This window comes from Melozone crissalis, unplaced genomic scaffold, assembly GCF_028551555.1.
Source record: "Melozone crissalis strain CALT ecotype California unplaced genomic scaffold, PUWL_Pcris_2 ptg000019l_1, whole genome shotgun sequence".
Lineage (NCBI taxonomy): Eukaryota > Metazoa > Chordata > Aves > Passeriformes > Passerellidae > Melozone > Melozone crissalis.
Genome location: NW_026535797.1, coordinates 26,389,696 through 26,412,461, shown reverse-complemented (window position 1 = coordinate 26,412,461; position 22,766 = coordinate 26,389,696). Strand labels below are relative to the sequence as shown.

Genomic DNA, 22,766 nt, shown 5'->3' with positions numbered 1-22,766 from the left:
CTGGTCTGAGATGAAATCACAGGTGAGGGTCTAAAAGGGCTTCCTGCCCTAGGAACAGCTCAGTGGAGCTCTTCCCTATGGGCAATTGTCAGCATTTTCCTCTTCCATCCTGCTTGGGCTCCCCTCAAGCCTCAGCATCCAGGCATGCAAATTTGGTATTAATTTTATTATGCTGCCTTCTTTATATGCTGGTTTAGACAAAAATAGACATTTGTCATTGTAATTAGCAAATGCTTAATTAAGTCTCTGAGAAACAAGAACATTTCTCTCACTAATATCAGCTAAGGTGAGAAGTCTGACAATCTGTCAAAAAGAAGTACAGTCACTTCCCTCAGACAGCATCTCTGGAGAAGTGTCTTCTGGTCTTAAACACTGAGTTGTCAAAACAACCTTTCAGCCTGTTGCAAGGCTGCCCTGAATAAAAATGGTTTTTTGAAGTATCTGGGATAAACCCCAAGGTTTCTGAACTGAGGCAGAGTCTGACAGAGGCAGGACAGGGCTGCAGGCTGACTTTGCTACTGCTACACAACTTCCATTGATCTGGAGACAACAGGAGTTCCAGATTGCTGGATTTGTGTTGAAGCAAATGCCAACTTGCAGAGGGGCAGCAGTGTCTCACCAGGATGTCAGGAACCATCTCACATCACAGCCAAGGGCAGGCTGGTGCCCAGCAAGGGCAGCCCTGATGCTGCCTCATGTACACTATTGGCCACATCCTGTGCTTTGTGGCAGTCTACCATTGAAAGGAAAAGAGAGGAAATCTCTTTAAATGTAGGAGATCAAGCCTTCAGAAATAAAGGATGATGACCCCAAAGCCCAGTAGTATTTTTCTTAAACTCATTTCCAATGCTGATTTTTAAACCATCCCATAGTATCCTCTTCTGCTAATAGCTACAATAACTGCAACTTCATTAAAGCACTCTAGACACAACATTGAACACATATTGACTCACAATACCCAATTATTAAGACACATTGGCCTGCAAAATACATTCTGATTGAGAAGAAGCTTAAGTCAATAGTGGTTTCAAACCACCATACTTCATGTTATTGTCTAGTTATCCCAGGGAGACTGGTAACCTGGAGTACATGTAGCAGTATTGGTGTTCCTCCAGATGTTCAGAAGATTGGAGCATTTCCTATCATTATTCCACACTCCTGGGATAAGACAGGCTTATTAAGAGCAAACAATTTCCTGTTTGCTGTTAGTGTTTTCTTGTCCTTTAATATCCCAGCCTGCAGTTATTGGAATAAAGGCTTGTCAAAAATAATGCCAGTGTCTGAGGTGCAGGAGTAGAAACCTGTTGCAATCTTCTGTTCTCTGTTTTTCAACTTTCTATGCACTAAAAGCATATTCCCTTCCCCTCTTTTCTATTTCACAAAAACAAAGCCCTTTGTTAATGGGCATGAGAAAAGCCTGCTCCCCATTAAGTAATATTTTGTTCTTCTTATCTGTTATCCCCTTCCATCTTCCTTTCCCACTGTTTCCTAAACACTTATAATTTATTTTTATCCCAGAGAACCCTTTTGGTCCTTCTCTGTTTTCTTTGGCAATCCAGTATATTTTCTCATTAATCTTACTTCCCTTTGACATTTTCCCTGGTTCTTCTGCCTTCACTTGTTCTCCTTATTTAATTTCTCCCTTGTCTGGCATATTTTCATCCCACTTGTTCTTGCTCCTCATTTTGCACCTTTATTTTTACCTTTTCCCATTTTCTATCCATTGTCTTCTGCAACTCTTTTTTCCTTGATGTTTCTACCCTTCTTTTACATGTTTATTTCCTCACATTAAGAAGGAACCTCAGCATGGGTCTCATACCACACCAACACAAAAACTCAGCTGTATCTCTCTGTTCTGGCTGCTTAGATCACAACACAATGAAGCACCTCCTCCATAGCTCTTCAACTACACCTCAGATTTCTCTTAGGAAGTTTTGGGATCTTTCACACCTGTGAGTTGGAGTGCCCAGTTGCTACAGAAGCCTTGTTTTGGAAGGGAGAGTGTATAAAACTCAAAATCCCCAAAGCTGTAGCCTGGAGTTTAGTTGCTCTAAGCTGTTGTCTTCACCACCTAATGAATCACCAATTCATTAAGTTTCACATTCATGCTATTAAAAGATGTGTGGCAGACACTCTCAGAATAGCTCATGGAAAGCATTAATCTTCTGATAACATCTGTTTTCTTCCACTTCAGTGTACAGCCAATGTCTCTTCATTGGTAAATATAATTTCTTCAAGAAATTGGAGGTTTGACTGTTTAGCCACTTTTATCACTGTGTTAATAAAAATATCCCTCCAAATGCCATGTCTGGGTCTTCCAATGAATTATCTCACCTCCCAGATTGAGTGATAGAGATGCTCAGAAGAGTGAATGCATCTCCCTTTACACTTTCTGGAATGACAAGCAGCCTACTGATGCCTAACAAATCAGCAACATTAACAGTTCCAAGCACAGTTCTGTGAAGAAGATACTAAAATTCACTGAATTGAATCTTGGCTGTTCTCTGCTAGACAGGGCCCTGAAGTTGTTTGAGGTATTGGACATTATTTCCTGAGATTTTGTCTCAAGTTTATTAAACTCTAGCATATTCTGTTCTAATTTAATACCAGATGGAGTTTTGAGTGCCCTTCAAATTTCATCTAAGACAAGCCTACTCACCATTCACGATGCAGTAATGAATACTGTTAGGCTTTCCTCTGTCTCCATCAAGAGCAACAACAGTGAGGACCTCAGAGCCCTGGGGAGAAATGGGAAATCACAGTCTGTGTGCTGAGATCAGAGCAGTGAAATTGCAACTGCACATTAATAAACTGAACTGCTCTAAGTGTTTCTGCAGTGAAGTGCTGGGGGCAGAGTGGGCACTTGTCTTGTGCCACATGGGGAGCACAAAAAGGGCCAGTGCCCACTGCTCTGAGTGTGAAATGGCTGCAGACCCTGCCTGGCCACGGGTGCCTCAGCCCTGGGGGCTGGCTGGTCACGGGAATGGTTGGAAGCTGTGGCCAGGGACACCTGCCTGGAGCCACAGATGTGGAGAGAGGATTTGGAGCAACCAATCTGGAACCCAAAGTGTAGTTTGGGGCACTACCAAGATTCCCTCTGGCTGTTTCTGTGTAGGCTTCTGTGTCCCATGGCCACACAGTGTGCTGAGACACAGGCAGCTGCCAAGGAGTCATTGGGTCACTTTGGTCCTTCCTAATTAAGTTCAGACAGGCAGTAGAAGCAAAGAGAGATCACAGAGCAACTTGGCCCACAGAAGATCTAGGGCATAAAATTGTGATGAAAATGATGGTGATTTAACTGCCCTTAAACCTTCCCTGTCTGTCTTTCTGCCCAAGTAACATGGCCGTGGGCCATACGTACAGAATTTGTGTACTGAGGACCATTTGCTCATGTGACTGCTCCTATCAGCTCAGAGGGATGATGAGTGTCACATTAAAATGCTCACCCAAGTGGCAATGAGCTGTACAATTCAGGCCTCTGCACTAAAGTGCTCCTGTTTGAGGCTGCAGAACCAGGGAACATTGAAGTAACTGTCAGTGAATCACAAATGGCAACAAGGAACATTTTCATGACAACCCCTGAGTGAATTTTTCAAACAAGAGCAAGCTCTGTTAAAGCAACTGGAAACACAGAACTGTGTTTATTATCGTTTATGCTGGAAGCAGCAATAAAATCTGCCTACTGGGCAAAATGCAGTGCAGTCCCTTTGAAGGTGACAGAGTACTTGTAAATCCTGACAACTCCACCAAGGAGAAAAGAAGCAAGTTTACAAAATTAACACCAAATGCACAAACACCACTACAATCAGCTATTGCCTCTTTCTCTGTGGAGCTGATTCTAATGGCAAAAACCCACACAGGGAAGGACTGATCCATGCTTCATCATTATATCATAATGGTGTAAGTTATGAGCTCAAGCTGGATGTAATTAACATTTATTGATTCTCATTTCCATAGTAAACACTAACTCCTGTGTGCACCTGATAGTTATTTCAAGATCTATATGTAACTATGCAGAATAAATCAATATACATAACATCATTCATTTTAAACACCTGCAAAGTACATGAGCATTACTTCTGTGCCCTGCTGAAATGTAACAGCCTCTGCAGTGAATTGCAGTATATAGTCATGCATGGGCTGCAGTGCACATTTCTGGACAGAAAGATAAGACACAATCTTTCCTGAAACTCAAGGGAAGGTCAGATGAACAGAGTGCAATCACACTGCTAAACTGATCAATAGCCTAATGTTGGGTAATTTCATGGGTAGATACCATTTCTTGCTCTATATATGAAGAAAATTTTAATTAAAACTTATGGATCAGGGTGAAAACTGATCCATACACAATCATGTCACTGCTTAGATATAGAGAAAATTCATTAGTTTGCAGCTTCAAGAAGATGTGGCTGAAAATGACTGATAATCTGGTTTAGACCTAGGAGGCCTTCCTGGCCCATCCTGCCTAACCAGCCACCATTGAGCAGAAAGCATCCTGCATTTTGGGAATGTCAAGGTTGCTTCTCCCCAGGGGATATCCATGGCTCAACAGGGAGTCTGGAGTATGTGGGCATAAATTCTGTCTGCACCTTGTACAACCAACTGTTGGTAGCAGACTGATCTGAGCTAGAAAATAAAAGCACTGTGAGCCCACAGAGCAAACAGACACACAAAGGCTTTTAAGCATGATGTGTTCAGGTGAGGTCACTGGCAGCCTGCTTAAGCCTTCAGCCAAGTGCCTCTGGAGGTCTGAGCTACACAAGAGCCCTTAGTCCCTGTCTGGGTTTAGACCAATGTAAATGGGCAGAATCCTTTTTGACTTCAATGAAAAAACCAGGAAGCCTTGCATGGCAAATTGGCAGTAGACATGAGGAAGAACAAGTGTGAGATTTGGTCAGCTCAGTTCACCTAGGAGTCAAATCAGAGTTTAGGTGCTATTTCCAGTAAAATCTATGCTAGAAACCTTAGGGCCATCTTGAGTAAGATGGGAAAGGCTGTACTTGTTCTCCCATGTATGAAACCAGAACTTACTGCAAGCGTGTCCTCATAGACATATCCATAGTAGGGAGTCCCAATGAACATAGGGGGGGTGTCCTGAACATCCTCCACGTTGATAGTAACTGTGGTTGTGGCTGAAAAGACTTTGTTGTCTCCCCTGAGCTTCCCACCACCATCCTAGAAAAGAAGTCATTGTCAGATGCCTCTGCTGAAGCATGCCTGCAAATCAGCATGGACCTCATGAGCCTTCAGAAGCACAGTTCCAGGAATCCTTTCCCTCTCTGAACATATAGATTTAATCTGTGCTGCCCTATTCCCTTCTCTTTTCCATTTGTCCTGCTCTCCCCTCTGATTAGGAAGACAGCTTGCAGTGCCTCATAAGTAATTTCTTATATTAAAAGTGATTGAGGCAAAGTATGCAGTCATAAATGATCTTTAGAGAAGGGATAGGGAATTCAAGGGCTTTTCATGAAAAAAGAACACTAGAAACTGATGCAAAAAGTTAGTGACCAAGGTCTACAACTTTTCATCCCTTGTCATGAACACAAAACAGTACACAGTAGCAAGGTAGTGCATCTCTGGAGGGAAATAAACAGTGTACATGCTCAAAGTCTCCCAGGAACTCCAAAGTGATAAAGTGCAAGCACAGAGGAGCTGTGCAGCCCAAACCTGTGAGACAGCCACACTGTGTAAGCAGTCTCTGGGGACTTGGTACAGCCAGCGCTGCACCACTGATACAGCAGAGCCAATTAGGAAGACAACTTGCTATTTCAGAGGCTTTTAACACCCTCAGTCTCAGAGCACCAGCTGTAGGTCAGCAGTCATGCTGGTGTGTAAGAGTGTGAATTGTTCAACATATCTGCAGTACCAATTCTAAAAATTCCAATTTTTTTTTTTAAAGATACACTGATTTTTTTTCTTCCTTACTGCCCCAAAGGTAGAATTTAAGCCAAATTTTGTTTTTCTTCCTCAAATGCACCTTGGCTAAAAATACATTAAAAGGCCCATATATTTAAAAAAAAATATGAGCAACTCCAAGTCCCCGTAAGTTACAGCAAAACTGCCTTCTTTCCACCCATGTGAGTCTGTCTGTGTGACAGGTCCCCACAGGATTGTGAGAGACTTCAGAATCTATAAACTTTTAATGCCTGTTAGCATGTGCAGTCACAGGCATAGTACTGCTGGGAAAGACAGTGGCAAGAGGGGATGTGCAGCAATATTTGCAGGATTTAAATAAGCTCCTGCCACGGGGCAGCAGGGAAGTGAAAAAAAGAAACATTCACAGATATTTCCAGAAAAGAAATCCATCACTTGTGCTGTGCTGGGTCTAGCTGTGGGTAGTGGCTGTGGCCCATCTGCCTGCCAGGGTCTGTCCTTATGGTGGTAGGGCTGTGCCCTGGGCAGCACGAGGAGCCCTGAGCTCACAGGCTGATGCTTCTTGAAGCCAGGGCTGGATACTCTAACCCTTCACTTCTAGGTGAGTCCCATGACACAGGGGACATGAATGAAATGTGGGAAACCCCCTCCCAAATCCTCCAGATGTTGTTCAGCAGCAGCCATCAGCTACCTTTCATCCCTCACCTTTCCACGTTACCCCCCATGGCTCCAGATGTGACAGCAGGAGTAACTCTGCCGCCTCCATGTTTCAGCAGCACTTGCATTCAAACTAATTGGTCCCACTCAAACACAACCCCACCTCCTCTAGTCTCCCATAAAAGCCTTTACCTTGGCTACAACCACCACAAAGTGTGTTCTTGATTTCTCGTAGTCCAGGGTGACCCCAGGTTTGATGCGCAGGACGCCGCTGTGACGGTCTATCGTGAACTTGTTAGCATGGATGTTCTGGAGGGAAAGAAAAGGAGAAACAGCCAGGGATTACACATGTGGAGGTAGGATTGCCACAGGGATTCATCTTTTATTTCATCTGCTAAGGGAGGAGACTAGAATAATGATATGGTTTGGGTGAATAATGCATTTGATGAATTTCACCTCTGTGTGTTTATGAACAATTCATGAACCAACCACAAGTCTCTCATTATTCAGGATAAATGAGTTCCTTGTAATGTAGATTTTTTAAATCTTTTAGTATTTCATTGTGAAAACTTACACTTTTGGTTAACTCAGTTAATCGCATGGAAAGGGGTGGGGAGACTTAACAGAAAAAAGATGAAGGGAAAAGGAACAAAAAAAGAAATGGTGTCACCCCTTAGTGTTTCAAAGTTCTACTGGTTTCAAAAAAAAGCAGGAAGTTTGCGTGTGTAGATTGTTGTCAAACACAGTGGTCTGGTGATTTTTGTGATGAACAAACAAAATCTAAAGAGCATCTGATTTTAAGAGAGACCTGAAAAATGCCTCCCTCCATTCTTCTGAACTGGGGATAGCTGTACAAGCACCTCTGTTCCTGTATCCAGACACAATGGCCACTGTCAGATAATCTTGGCCATTTCAGCAGGCATCACCACCTGCCTTTATCATACCTATGGAGAGGTTTTTTCTGTGCAACTTGACAATTCTCAGAGACTGTGCCCAAAGACACGGCAAGATTTTTTCAACAAATACACATATATATTATCCTTTTTGCCACACAAATATATTATAAACTAGATATAGAATTTTGGAATTGCTGTCCCTTGGTTCATAGACTATCAGCTCTCTGGAAATAGCCCTGTGCAAAATTGAATCCTGTACATGGATCATAATTTGTGAAATCAAAGCTAAATTTCAACAAGGTACTCAAGGTGTTCTTTCATAGTATGCCCAAGCTCTTAACAGGATTAGCTTTAGTGCTATGTAAATGTCCTCTAACTTGTCTTCATATTCTTATCCAAAATTAAATATTGCAACACATTTGCTTTGTTTTTTGTTTGCTTTTTTCATGTTTCCTCTTGAATAAAGGGAACTGCAGATAACCTGGATGAAACTGCCTATAGGAAGAAGGAATTTGAAAGACATAATGCAAAAAAATTGCCCTTGTGGAATAGAGAAGATCTGTAATACAGAAGTTCAGCTCTAAATCTGGAGCCCTTTCAGTTCTTCACCAGTGGGCAGCAACTGAAAGGGTGGTTTCAGGCAGTCACTGCTTTGTCAGGGAGAAGATTTAGCACCTCTCATTTCACACTGTGATCTTGGTATCAATTATGCAGCAGCCTGCTACACTAAAGGGCACATTTATGTTTCCAGTGTGTTTTGCTTCCTAAAGAAAGCTATTTCATGCTTTAGAAATCCCATAAGCATACGCGATTACCAGCTAATCTTGCTCTCCCTGTCACTCCAAAGGAAGGGCCAGTAAGGGCCCTGCCATGAGGGCTGGCAAGCACAGGAGTGTCAGTGGCAGCTCCAGCTCCCCTTGCTGCCTGCTGGATCAGCCTTGGCTGCTTGCAATCAGACAACATCCCTTCTGCCAATGCTTATTTCCTTGTGCGTGGTACAACATTGATCCTAGAGGCACTAGCAGTGCACTCAACCCCCAAAATCTTTTTAAAATCTGCTTTCTGAAATCTCAGTAAATGAGAGACAAATTTGTGAAGGTACAGACAATACTTTACCTGCAAGAAGTAGGTGATGCTTCCTCCAGAACCTGTGTCTTTGTCTATTGCCTCAATCTTAAAGATGCTGCTGCTGGAGGGAGTGTTCTGTGACCAGAAAGAGTTAGCAGAGTCACACAGAAACAGAAAACCAGGTGAGGTAAAAGAAATGAAACATGAGCATGCAGGGAGGCAGAAAGAGAGTGATGGTAGAAAGAATGTAAAAGCACTGAAGGAACCAAAGAGCAGAAGGGAAAGAGGGAAGAGATTAAAACTGGAAAACAAGAAGAAACACCTCGTGAAATAAAAATAGCAGAACATTTTAGCTAAGACTGGGTGTATCCTATTCCCACTATATTCAATTCTAAAAAACTCACATTGACTCACATCTAGGAACTTACCCCAAAAATAGCACACCTTAAGTACCTACAGACTTATTCCCCAAGTTTGCAGTGAATATTAAATATCTACACAAACCCTAAACCAAAAGAATGCAAGTCTGTCCTGCACAATTTGTTATTTTACTGAAAACATATTAGCCCCTGTTTACATCCTCTAGAAGTATATTTCCAGTATGCAAAGGAACTTCACCAACCTCTGGGACTTGGACTATGTAAGGTGTATTGATGAACTCTGGGCTCTCGTCATTGGCATCCATTACAAGGATCCTGACTTTTTCAGAAACCTGGAGTAGAATATGAAGAGCATATTATGACTCCCATGATTTATGAATCCCATTATTTCCCTTTTACAGAGATTTCCAGGGCAGTTGTGCCTGTAGGACGCTGGAACATCCCAAACATTTCTTGTAATAATCTCAATTAATTTCTTTGGGATGAGGAAAAGCTCTAGATTTATCCAGTCTTGTAGATAAGAAGAGGGTCCCACTTTGATGAAGCCCACATCCTCCTACTGGCAGACTGCCATCCTGGCCCTGACAACATCAGTCCATAAATTGAAAATGCCAAGAAAATCTTTGGAAGTAGGACTGGAGGTTCAGTGCCTCAGATAAGTCCTTAATGATTAGACATGCACAAAGCTTTATCTAGCAGCAGACCCCACCACCTCAGCCTAAGCAAATCTTCTTAACATCATGCTAGAGAAACACTGTGGGGGTGGGGACAGGCAGCTCTTAGGCACCCAACACTAGTTCCTATAATGTCACACATTTCTCCAAAAAGCCTCCACATCTTAGGCACAAATCCCACTGTGCTGGCAGTGAAACTTCATGGGAAGCTGCTGTAATTCTGCAGGCTGCTAAGTCAGTATTTCAGCTCACACTTCATTGTAATTATCCTCAAATAGCTGAGCAAGGAGATGAAGTGAGACTTGAATAACTGCGAGTTCAGAGGCTCTTGGAACAGGAGGTAAGGCTCTAATGAGATTATGTTTTCTGATCAAATGAGATGGTCCCTTTAAGGTAATTTAATAGGAGTAGGTATGTGAGGACAGACAGTTTAACAAGCTACAGCATAATTAAATACTTACTGTACTCAGGCCATCTGAAATACTGACAATAACTTCAATCTCATCTTCCTTCTGTAAATGAAGAAAATTCTTTTGTAAGAGAGATGGTGTTTGTCCTGATTGGAAAAGGGACTGCAGATTTAAACCTGTCTAGGCAGGCAGATGAAAGTAACAACTAATATCACAGAGCAATCCCAGCAGAGGCCAGGAAGGCTCCTCAGAAACTCCAGCTCCCTGAACCTCCTCTGGCTACTGTCAGGAGATGGGTGCTCTGGTAATCCCTGTTGCTTCCTAAAGTGCTCATAAAAATCAGTCACCTTTCTCAAGAAATGTTCCCTAAAATGGCACTTTGGTTAAAATTGTTCTGTATTAGTGTACAGATTTTTAAAGGGTTTACCAAATATTGTGTAAGCTTCTCAATGAGGAGATATGAAGTGTTCAATGCCTTATTCCCAGAATAAGGCTGGATTTAGGCATCTTTAACCAACATAGTTACATTGACTAAAGGGCTATGATGTACTAGAGGAGTGTCCTGAAACACTGCTTACACAAATCTCTACTTCTTCCCAATGACAGGAGACTCCCCTGTCTGAGGATTTGATGACTGTAGCTGCCCCATAGCTCCTGATGGGGTGTGGGTGGGGGAAGATATGAAATAAATAATATACTTCTCTTTTGAAAAATGCTAGACAGACAGCAGCTGAAAAATTTGATAGCCATGTCAGTGGCACAAGTCAACTGGAATGCAACACGATGGGTTGCATATAATGTCTTAGAATTGCAAAGAACATGCTTCAGGGGCTAATAAACTGGCTTTGTCCCTCAAAGCCTCAGATCAAATTAAACTGAAAGAAATCCCACAGACACCTGGAGTGGTGCCATTTGATTGTACCTCTCTGTCAAGCTCTTCAATCAAAGTAACATTTCCAAGATTCTTGTCAACAGCAAAGTAACGCCTTGATCCAGCTTCATAGGTCAGGCCATATGTCACAGGATCTCCTTCTGGGTCAGTTCCATTCAGAGTGTACACGTGGGTACCTGAAAAATTGAGATTCAACAGCATTTCCCTGTGGCTATTTCAATAAGTGAGTGTTTCTCTGGTCTGTTCCTTAGGAACCTGGCTACCCCACAGAAGGAAAAGGTTTTGTCAATCAAGCCCACTTACTGGGAAATATGGAAAAGCAGACAGTTCAATAGTCCTGGGGGCAACGTTTTAGCCAGCTGGTTAAATTGAGTTCATCAGCGCTGGTTCTGTCACTTTAGGCCCTTTCCCGGTCAATACTGTTCATACCCAAGGGTTTACACAGGTGACAAGCTCTTTGCAGCTCTCAGCCCAGGTGAGCCAGAAGTGGTGCTGTTGTGCAAGTGGGTGACAACCTCAGCAGCACCAAAATGCCCTCACAGACCTCTTCTTTGTAGGCACAACAGAACTGCAAACTAGCATGCAGAGAATCTGGCAATCTCCCTCAGGGAGAGCTCCCTCAGGATTAGATCTGAGCTCTGGAACTTGGGAGGTGCTAGGACATTTCATACTTTCCCACTTTCAGGATTAATTGATGCAAAAGTCTTCTTTCCTGTTTCACTCCCACTCATTAACTCTTTCTCATTAAATTCTTTACTTGACACACACACTCATGCTCATATAAATTATTACATTTTTCAAACTCATCAATGTATTTCCTTCAGAAGCTGGAGAAAGATTATTATTTCTATTTTTATACATTGAGAAGTTGGTGCCAGTTTTTCCACCAAACTGACTTGTGTATTATAATGATAATTCCTGGGGGAGTCATAACACCCATATTTTCAAAGCATGGTGAGAGTGTTTATTAGTATTATTTTTTAAACGTACATATCTGTCATTCTACTATGCTTTAACACCTTCATCTAAATAACTTCAAGCAGTTTACAAACACCAGTTAACTGAGCCTGAAATATAAACCACTGTTGTTGTTTCCTTCCTCTCTGCTGTGCCTTGGCTAAGTTACCTGAGATATTCAGGTTGGAGAGGTTAAGCACAGAAACTGCTTTACATCTAACAAAGATGCACTGCACTGGAAATACTGCAGCAAGTGACTCACTGGTTACTAGTGAGTTTTGCTCATGCATGCAACCCAAATACAGGATGCAAGGAACCTTGCTAAGAAAGTCAGCATAAAGTTAAAGAAGAACACTAAGGCTCAGTTTTGAACTACTCTGGTCCTGAGTTTGACAGATGTTTAATTCTGTACTCAAAAATAATAATTTTTTCTCCTCTCCTCTCTTCATAGATCACTGACCAGATCTGTAAATTTGTGCTTAGCTCTAGAGTCTGCCCACACCACTGAGAGGTCAGCTTCTCAAAGGTTTCCTCAGTTTTGCAAGGCAACCTTTTGGACCTCATTTGCTTCTTTCTTGGCATTGGAACTGTGAAGCTGCTCAGGGGCCTTAGTGGCCATGGGACACCCAGCCATCAGTGGTGATATTTGCAAAGCATGGCTGTCTTCTCGTCATAGCAAGAGATTATACTAACCCACATGGAATCTGTGCTCACTTAGGAGTAAATTCTCATGTGATAATTATCAGAGCAACATTTGGGCACCTTTGTATAGAAAAATGTTACATTGCAAAAACCAATGCACCCACAAGAGCACTGACAAAAGATTCTGTTATGAGCTGGGTCAGCCAGACAACAAATAACCAAGACTTGCAAAACAATTCACAAAACTACAAAACACTTTTCCACATTTTTCTTGTACTTTTCCTACAAAACAGAATGGAAAATAACAAAACATCTGTAACTGTGATCACTGAAAATTATTAGGGAAAGACAATGAGTGGTATGATGAGACACTTCTGACTGTAACAACTCTCTAAACACAAATGAAAGGAGAGGAACTATCTGGGACTGATATAAAATAGTATCCTGAAAGGACACCTGCTTCCTGATACAACTATCTATATAAGACAGAGAAATTTGAAAACTGGAGGGTTCTGCAGCACCAGCACTGACTTATTTTTTCTTGTTTCTTAAAAGCTTTGTCTTAATATCACAGCTGGGTCCAATTGAAGATTTAAGGTGTCAATTGCCATCATCTCACTGATATCCTTATAGAGTGCTTTTCTGCAGCCTTTTTTTTTTTTTTTGGTCCTTAGTTGTCTCTATTTCTCAGTTGTTTTCTGCCCTTCTTGCTACCTTTTCCTGTCCCTTGCACTTGACACAGTGCTGGCTGTCCTGCCTGTGGATGTCCACAGCAGCTGCTGAGCAGTGCTCTGTGTGCCATGGAGAGGCAGGATGGACACCACATCTGGGCTCTCTTGGAGCTGAGAGCAACCACCAGGCACACCAGGCACCAGGTCTCTGCTGTGGCTGCCCTGAAATGCCAATACCAGCAGCACTCAAATGCAAACCCCTCCTCTGGGGGCACAGGGCTGGAGAACAACAGACTGAAAGTTTATGTGAACCCATTTAAACCTAGGCAGGTTCTTTAAATCTCAGAGTTTCCTTTTCTACTTTTCTTAGAATTTTCTTATAAGGAAGACAGGAACTTTCTTGCTGCTAAATGAGTAGAAACATTGATATTGGTACAGACTGAGATTACTGAGCTTTCTGAGCAAGTAATGACAGACTTCATCGATCTTTACACTGGAGTCTTTGCTTTTTAGCTAAAGCTGATACTTCATTTTTCGTAACACAAAATACTTGCATGCCTTTTAAATTAGATTGTGGATCAAAATTTATTTTCTAACTCATTATAATTCCTTATTTTTTCCAAATTGTAATTTCACTGCACAGTACCCTCCGTATCATTAACACCCCCAGGAACACTTCTCACCACAGTGTTAATGCCAATTAAAAATCTGTTCTCAGTGTGCTGCCTCCACTTGCTGAAAAGGAAATAAATGAAGAAGACAGATAAAATCTTACCAGAGGATACCAAGTAAATATCCTCTCCCTGTCATAAAAATATGTGAATAGAAGAGTCTTTACTTGAGGATATGGCAAATGCCACAGTTAGAAGAGCTGGATACTCTGAGTGCCCAGGGGATGATGCAGCAGGCTGGGACAGGGGAGTCCTGGGGCGCTATTGCTGCTTCCTGCTGTGGCTTCCTCCCACGAGCCATGCCAGGCCTTTTCACTCTGTTTTTCCTATTCCAGCTTAAAAGTCTTGCTCTCTGCTCTGCCACTTGGGCTGAATGGCTGTCTCATGATGTCATTGCTCCATTTTAATTTCATTTTTGACTCAAATTTAATCACAGTTTCTGCCCTGGGCTCTGGAACTGGTTTTGGTTTCTCACTGAAGACACACTCTCCCCCTCTGCTGTGCAACACCCAGCAGTCAGATCCCTTCCCTGTCAGTTAAACAAGAAGCCAAGCATATTTTGGATTCATGCTCAGTCCTGCCACTGCCCTTTGCCAGCACAGCTGACAACTGTTAAGAAGATGCTGAGAGGGACATGCATGGCCATGCTCCCAGGACAGCATACCCCTGTTCCTAATGTCACAGCAAACACCACCTTGCCTGGGGTCACAGGTCTGCTCTCCACCTGTCTCACTTGCCCAGCAGAAGAGGAGATGGGCAGTTAAAGCTACAGAGGGCTGTTTTCACACCAAGCTCAGCCCAAGCACAGGCTCCTGGAGGCCATGGACACACACCATGCCTACCCCAAAGCCCCTTCCCCATTCACCACCTGCTGCTGCTCCTTTCGGGACTCCTGCTCCCTCCCTGCAGCCTGGTGCAGCAGCCAGCAGCCAAAGCAGAGACATGGCAGCATCAGCAGCAGCCAAAACACACCCTGCAGCTGCCAGTGCCTGTCCTGGAGAGATGGGATGTGGCAGCAAGGGGTCAGCACGGGGCCTGGACCATCACCCCATGAACACCAACAATATGTCCCTGCAGCACCCATGGCAACCAACTCCAAGGAGAAACCATCTGGGTGCAATTTTCTGATGTATCTGCAGTTTCTGTCAGAAAAATCTAAACAAAATTGAAGGCTGTAACACCTGCTCAGAGCATCTCTGTGCAGTGCTCAGCTCTGCAGGGGGCTTTGCTCTGTGCATGCTGGCATTGCTGCAGGGGCGCAGAAGGCAGGCTGTGCTTACACTGCTGTTCTGGCAGCCCCCAGCTTGCCTAGGGGTGGAGCAGGGTGACAGAAACAAGGGAAGAATGATAGGGACCACAGGGGACAAGAAGGCTCTCCTCAGTCAGCTGTGAATGATGGGAAGAAAGGAAGCAAACAGCATGTAGGAACAGGGCAAGCTTGAAGGATGGAGGGATCTGAAGGGATCAGTCACCCCACGGTGAGTAGGTGGCAGCTGTAGCTTTAATCAAAGAACTGCCACTGCAAACTGGCTTTTAATGGGAAAAGTGCCTTTTTGGGGGCAAGGGAAAAAACAGAAAGGGAAATGCAAGGAGATCATGCAGAGATCTACAGAGCACTGATGATGGTTGGGCTCTGAGAGATAATGAACTTAGGCCTTCTGAGTGTGCTTCAATCCCCTGCTCTGCAGCTGTTCCCAGCCCCACTCTGTCCTCACCATGAGGCTTACAGGGATTATGAGGTAAGATGAAACAAACAACCTGAAATAGCATCCCACCCCTGCCCTAAGACGTTGATTAGGAGCACATGCACATTTTGTATGTACACATGCAAAGAGCTAATTACCCACCTGCCCCACCAAACCACAAACACCAACTGCTATTTCAGTTCATAACTCCTCCTATTCTTAAATCTGGCACTGAAAGGGGCTGCTGCTGTTCTGGCCTCTCTTACCCTGAGGGCTCTCAAGCCCTGCAGCAATAAATAGGATCTGGGAATCTGTAGGTACTTTCAAGCATTCATGTAGAAATAGTACTTGCTGTTTTTATGATAGCTTGGTGCACAAGTTACAACCACATGTAAATAATCAAAACTGGACAAAGGAAAAGAAGGTAAAGTTAAGGATGATATGAGAATGATAATGAATTTTATGTGTTCACACACAGCTGCAGAGCTGCAATGTCTCTTTCAATAGCCACACAGACTCCATCATGTCCTTTCAGTGTCCCCAAATGTTCCGTGTCCCTTGCCTACAGATGCCTGGGAATAAAACTAACACATACTACTTTGCCAACCACTTGCAATCTCAGCAGGGTCAAAGACTGTAAAATTTCTGGAGGTTTATTAAAGCTGCTGTCTGTGGCACTGCACAGATCAGACACCAGCTGCTGCCAAGAAAAGCATCCTGTCCATGACTCCAAGCTTTATGTAAGGACAGGGAAGATCTAATAGCAACCTGTCAATTTTTGCAGCACATAAATCTGAGTGAAGCCATCCAGAATCAAACATATGGAAGTTTTAGTTCTCCTGTTTTGTCACTGATCATCCTGCTCAACCTGAGAGATGACTGTGGGAGTGTGGATGCTTGGGACTGCACATGGACATGGGAGACCAGATGCCTTCTCCTGCTTCTGGAGGAGATCATAGCTGGTGATGAAGAACAATATTCCCCTCTGCAGTGCCACAGAAAAGGACCAGCCTGGTAGCCATTTAGCAGAGAGCTCTGGCACAAAGACCTGGCTGTGGTCTGATGTGAGCTCTGGTCCTCTTGCCCTGTACTAAGCTGAAAGCACACCCAGCACTGCAGTGTCAGTGCTGTTTGTGCCCTTCCCTGTGACTGTCTCTGCCAAAGGCTCCCTGAGGAGTGGCTACGCTGACATGGACAGCAGCAGTTTGCATTAAGCAAATCCCAAGCAACCATGTTCCAATGGAACTCCTGAAAGTGCTTTCAGAAGAGAGGACCTTGCAGTACTTAGAGCTGTTTGTCAAGGTGTTCTGGGAATTAGCCCAAAGAAGCACTGGAAGCTGTGTGACAAAGCAATCACATTTTGTCTTCCCAAAAGTAAGGTCTTATCTCTCTTTCCCAAGGGTTCCTACAGGTCTTTTGGAGCTTTCAGAGAGAAGCTGTTTCTCTCCTGTCTTTTAAAGCACATTTACACATCAAATTAGAAGTACAAGCCAGCCAATTTAAACACATGTAAGCACATTCTGGATGAAGCTAGCAGGCAGGAAGCACAGCAGCTCTCAAGAAAGAACAGCCTGAGCTTTATCACTGCTGCAAGCAAAGCACAAACTCTCCAGAGACCTCCATGTTCCTAGTGTGGTTGCTAATGTTACAAAAGCACATACAGAAGCCCATCACAAATATCTCATTACTCTTACTCAGGCTAATTAGGAGAGCACTAACACAGGCTCTGATCCCTCACACTGCTGTTTTGCTGTTTATTGAGGCACACTGTCCTTTTTTTGGCTGCTGGAGCACCAGATCAGATGCAGTGGAAATTACTGTTGTACTTCACTGCTGCAGGGAGTGCTATCATCTGAGAGACCATGTGGTGCTGCAGTTCTGACAGGAGGGACATTTTTGCTCATTGTGTGGCTCTGTGCCATCTTTATCTCCTCATCCCCACGCAGGTGCCTGGAGGCTCCCAGTGGTGGCAGGCAGAGGCTGGCACCACACCAGGGAGTGGGGCTTGGATGGCAAATGAGTTGTGCTGCCTGAGGTTTCAGTGGCAGAGCTGGCAAGCACCACCCCAAACAAACTGAGTTGGGGTCCCATTTTGTGGCTGTCTGGGATTACAGCCTTATCTACACTTGGACAAGTGATTCCAGTCTAACTCCAGCTATCAGCAGAACCGTAGGGGGCTGAACTAAGTGTGGTTTCCATGAGAATCCAGGCAGAAGTACAGCAAACATTGCAGCTCCTTGGTCTGCCTCTGGCTTTTCCAAGTGCCACTACATTAATACAGTACTGGTGGCCTTCAAGCTGGGGTTTCCACCTAAGCTTGACCAAGCTCATGGCAAATTCCTGCTGCATCATAAGCAAGCTCCTTTTAAGTTCATTGTCAAGATGTGTCACTTCTACACGATGTCCTGCCCTCTCCCCCTCCTCTGCTCAAGTTGAGCAGGTAAAGGAGAATTTGCTTCTTCCAAATACCCCCTCCTCACCCTATAGCAGGCCCAGTGTGGGTCTTGGATGACATTAACACCCCTGAGTCAGAAATGGAGACTTGGAGCAAACCCAGGCAGCTGCTTCCAGCTCAGAGTGACCTTGGTGTGCTTTAAGAAGGCGTGGGTGGCAGTGTCAGGCTGGCAGAGCAGGCTGTGCCCTCTGATGCCTCCCTCATCCTGGCCTTCCCCAGCTGCCTGAGCCCTGGGAGGGGAGTTTGGCTGCGCCCCTGAGCAGCCATATCTCTCCTCTCTGCATGAGGCACGAGTAAAGGGGTGCTTCAGTACCCAGTTTGCATTAACTAAATATTTTTCTGATTCAGCCTGTGAAAGCTACAGATGAACAGAAGAAAATCCTAAATAAAATCTCAGTGCAAAGTTTGAAGTAAAGGTGATGTTCATCACTTAATATATATTTTTATGTAATTGCTTAGGTCTTAGGAGATTATTTTTCCCCCACAGAAAATATTGATTATAAGTTACGTTTTGTTCTTATTTAACTTTTCATAGTCCAACTACAGTTAAAAGAAGCATAAATAGACCTGCCTCGGAGTGCTGAAATCTGTACACTGCATCAATTTTTGAATTTTCAATAAAACAAAACAAAACCTTTTTAAAAAACATCAGTTATTTAGACAAAACAATTTTCACTGCAAGTGGAAACATTTTTTACCATTTGTACATAAATATTAAAAATGTGTTTAGAAAAAAATCATGCCCCTTTGTTTTTCAATGTACAGCTTGCTTTTATCAAGGCTGATAGCCTAATTTCTAGTAATTTTTTCTTCTCATAAGCATTTATAGAATTGGTAAGAAGCTTCCCACCAAGAATTTATTTCTGACCCCAAAGGTCTGAGCTCTGAAGCTGTGAATAGATAGGCAGAAAAAAAAGAGGGAGCTAGAATTAATGTTTTAAATTACAGCAACAATTCAAACATGTCATTTTAAATTGAGGCCAATTAAAAGCTTGAGAAAAAAAACATGTAAGATCACAGCAAATAACAACAACCTACAAGAAAATATATATGTTAATCATAAGAGCAAGCAATTCCACTTTCACAATTTAAACATACAAATTTTAATACTGACCAACAGGCGTGTCCTCTGAAAGGCTGAGAAGTGCCATGTTCCCATTTGTGCTTCTGGCTCCATTATCAAAGAAATAGGGGGCATAATTTGCCTGAACTGCAATTAAAACAAAACAGAAGCCAAACAAAAGCATTTTGTAGGTGACAGTTATTTGGCTGTCTCAGTTACCTGACTCTCAGTAAACAGGAGCTGTTCAGGGAATACTAGGAGTGCATAACACACCCAGTTGCTGCAATGGACTTTCAGCACTGTATCTGTAGAGATATTTTTAATAAAATTACTTCTACATGCCACTGTGCCAGTATTTACACAGCAGGAAATAGAGAGAGTATATAAAAAACCTCCCAACCAACAGAAACAAATAGCAGGAGCTCTCTTAAAAAAACTCAACCAGTTCCAGACAGCTTCAATGAAAAATGAACTTTTCCAGCTTGCAATGATGGAACATCTCTCCTCTACTCCACACATACAAGCCTGAAACTTTCCCAGTGCCACAGTACCTTACCCAGTGTTCTAAGCACATTCTGCCTTAAAATTATGCCTACTACATGAGCAATTAGCCATAATTAAATACTTACTTGCTGCCAGACAACAGCAAAGTTTAAAAAAAACAAAACAAAAAACAACAAATTAGTTGTTATTCTACTGACTGACTGTTAAGAGATTCAAAATAGCCCATTTGAAACAAAACTGCAAGTATATAAACACGGAGGGTAACATTTGCACAAGGACCAGTTGCCATGGAAAATATTTCAGAACAGCATTACCACATCAATAAGGATAACTACAGGATTTAAGGTTATGCTTGTTTTCTCTATATTTTTACTTAACAAAGTGATTATTGTACTCACCCAGGCAAACATGCACCAAACTGAGAAATAAGGAGGGGGTGAAATGCCTTACATGCTTCATCCCACTGAAGAAAGAGCCAACTATCTTCTGTGTTATAAGGGCTTGGTTTTTGTTGGTTTTATTTATTTTTATTTTTTTTATCTCTCTGAAACATCCAGGAAAGTGCCCTTCAGGTTGATGTAGCAGAGAAATGTGGAAGAGGCAGTAACAGATGCTAAGATGTTAAGCGGATGACACGTCTTAATTTCTGAGGAATTTAAAGAAGCTCCTTCCTACCACCTAATTAGACCAATTACTTTGCAGGGAGCTGTGGGACTCATCTCTGAGACAACATTTGGAGGAATCAGTGTAACTCTCATGTTTTGCTTTTGGTACTGTATTTGTGCTGCACAAACACACAAGTCAGGGAGAACGTAAAGTAGAAATTTGTTTTCTTTCTGAACTCTAATTCTCTAAGGCAGTTATCTGTTTTTAAGAGTTAGAAGCAGTTTATTTTCATTTTAGCTCTGGTAATCTTGAGAAGCTACAAAAGAAGAAAATCTAGTATTAGCAAAAACAGTAGAAATTATTGTTACAGTTTAAAAGAAAGCACTTATGATAGCAAAAAATTACACAACATTGCATATTAAAAATGCAGAATGTTCTTTATATGAGTTGGCCTGATCATTTAATTCTTAAGCAGCATGAATTGCTGAAAGCATCTTTTACTTTCAGCAGAAAATTTCAACATACTAAGAAGCGTGTTTAACCATCAACACGTTGAAAAAGTTAACAGAATAGCTTTTTTTAAAATTGCTTGGTTTGACACATATAAGGTGTTTTCACTAATTAAAAAAATAAACATGCCAATACACTATGTGGTTAAAAATCAGCCACACTGAGGATGCTCACAGATAAACCTGCTGGAAAGGAGCTCCATCAGTGACAGTATGTGACTCAGTGACCCTTGTGGTCCCTTCAGCTCAGATGATTCTGTGACTGTGATCCTGCAGCACCTGGCTGCCAAGCACTGAGATGTTTACATTGGACATGAGCTGTTTAAACCTGACCTGCAGCAAAGCACTTGTTCTTTAAGGATGTGTTAATGGAGTTTTCTGGGTTAATTAAGAGTCAGAGTGAAGGATGGGTCCAAGGAATTGATCAGAGTTCCCCATCCCAGCGCTTTAAAGAATGGCAGAGGCTGCACATGCTGGGTGCCTGCATGGCACAGGTGAGGTGGGCGCATGCAGTGCAAACACTGCAAGCAGGTGCAGATGCAGGAAGCAGCTTCACACAGAGGAAGCTTTGGCTCCCTCAGTCGCACACAAGTTTCATCATTGTTTGCTGAGCTGCAGAAGGGAGCAGGGGACTGTTCCCCAGACATGACCCCAGAGGCAGAGCCTCCCCTCCCAGCCCTGGCCTGAAGATGAGCAGGGCTCCAGGGTCAGCTCTCATCACTCAGCCGGGGAGGGACAGGCTGGGCAGCTCCAGTCTATTTTTCCTACAGAAGGAGCTGACAGCTGGATCCTGTTACACGTTTATGGTGAACCTTACCCTGACAAATGCTGGAGGGGGCCATGGGAGAGGCCTTTGCTGCAGTGCTGTGCTGCTCCCATGCTGTGGACAGGGCTTGTGGGCACCTGCAGAGCCCCTGGGATCCACCGTGCTGCTGGCAGGACACCTCTGCCTGCAGAACAGGTCAGCTGTAAAGCTCTCCAAAGGAGAAAAGCAAAACTCTTGGGCCGATATTAACAAAACTCATCACCCATAATGGAATTTACCAGAAAATGGTACAGGGAGCAAAAGGCTGCAAATGGATGAGACAAATTAATGAAGACTGGGTTCACTGATGACTAACAAATGTGATGACACAGATGCAAACCCTGGCCCAGTTCAGCACTACATTATCACCTGCCAGAAGCTCAGAAGTTTAACCAGGGAAAGGCTCTTTGACATCTTGATCTCTTTCTGACCATCTCCTATGGGATCAGGCCTTCGTTCTGGCTCTGTGTGATTATATTTGTAGAGAACTATTTACAAAAGCTCCATGTTGAACCAATCTGTCACTGCAGCAGTGGCCTGTAAAGCCAAGAGAAACCTGCAGCAGGCAACTATGAAAAACAAATGTATTTTTAGTGCATTTAAATTCAGGATATGGTGATCCAAAGCTGAAAACTGTGTGGGAGCAGATACACATATAGAAGATGGATATAAATTTAGTCCCTGTTGTAGATTTAATCATCCCACCTCTGTCAAAAATAGTATTAAACCACTGACAAAATCACAGAAATAGATTTGCATGGTGCCCAAAAAAAATATAAATAGCACCTAAATGTCTTCTCATCTGCCTCCTCAACCCAGAACTAACAACATGGGTTTTTTTCTACAGAGAATTCTCCTAGAACAAGTGATGGAGAGCTCTTGTCAAAGTTAATAGCTGTCTGTTGCCCTGGTTTCATCCCCTGGGGATCTGAATCTCTAGGGCCTGCATCTCCAAGGAAGCAAAATGCCTCCCTCCTGAATTTCAATGAGTTTGAGCTCTTAATCCCCTTACAGTTTGGAAACCTAGCTAATGTGTGTCTATGCACAGTCAGAGCCATACCTAACACAGCAACATTCAATAGAGTTGTTTTTTCTGTCAGAAAACATACTTTGATCAAAACCAACACAGCTCATGGATCCAGGCTTATTTTGATGAATTTTCTCCTTTGGAAGAAAAGGGACAGGAAGAGGTTTCAGGAAACCAGTACCTTCTGTCTCAACATTTTTGGAAATGGTAGGATCCCTCTTTCTATGTAGAAGAAACTTGCTATTTTGTACGTCTTTAGCATATCAAGTAGCAAGAAACATAGAAGAAAAATGAAATATACCCACCTGATCTGGACCAAC

General features: G+C 43.0%; 1 protein-coding gene across 1 annotated transcript in view; it reads right to left on the bottom strand.

The window, feature by feature from the left end:
- The window catches only part of CDHR1 (cadherin related family member 1), a 42,742-nt gene extending 22,784 nt beyond the window's left edge, over positions 1-19,958 (bottom strand). Inside the window, exons 1-9 of the mRNA XM_054277213.1 lie at positions 19,898-19,958; positions 19,047-19,142; positions 10,882-11,027; positions 10,011-10,061; positions 9,118-9,207; positions 8,544-8,630; positions 6,724-6,840; positions 5,032-5,175; positions 2,660-2,738 (exon numbers count right to left, since the gene is read on the bottom strand). Coding sequence (XP_054133188.1) covers positions 2,660-2,738; positions 5,032-5,175; positions 6,724-6,840; positions 8,544-8,630; positions 9,118-9,207; positions 10,011-10,061; positions 10,882-11,027; positions 19,047-19,142; positions 19,898-19,958 — 871 coding nt within the window. The remainder of the gene's footprint in view (positions 1-2,659; positions 2,739-5,031; positions 5,176-6,723; positions 6,841-8,543; positions 8,631-9,117; positions 9,208-10,010; positions 10,062-10,881; positions 11,028-19,046; positions 19,143-19,897) is intronic.
- Between the last annotated feature and the right edge of the window lie 2,808 nt (positions 19,959-22,766).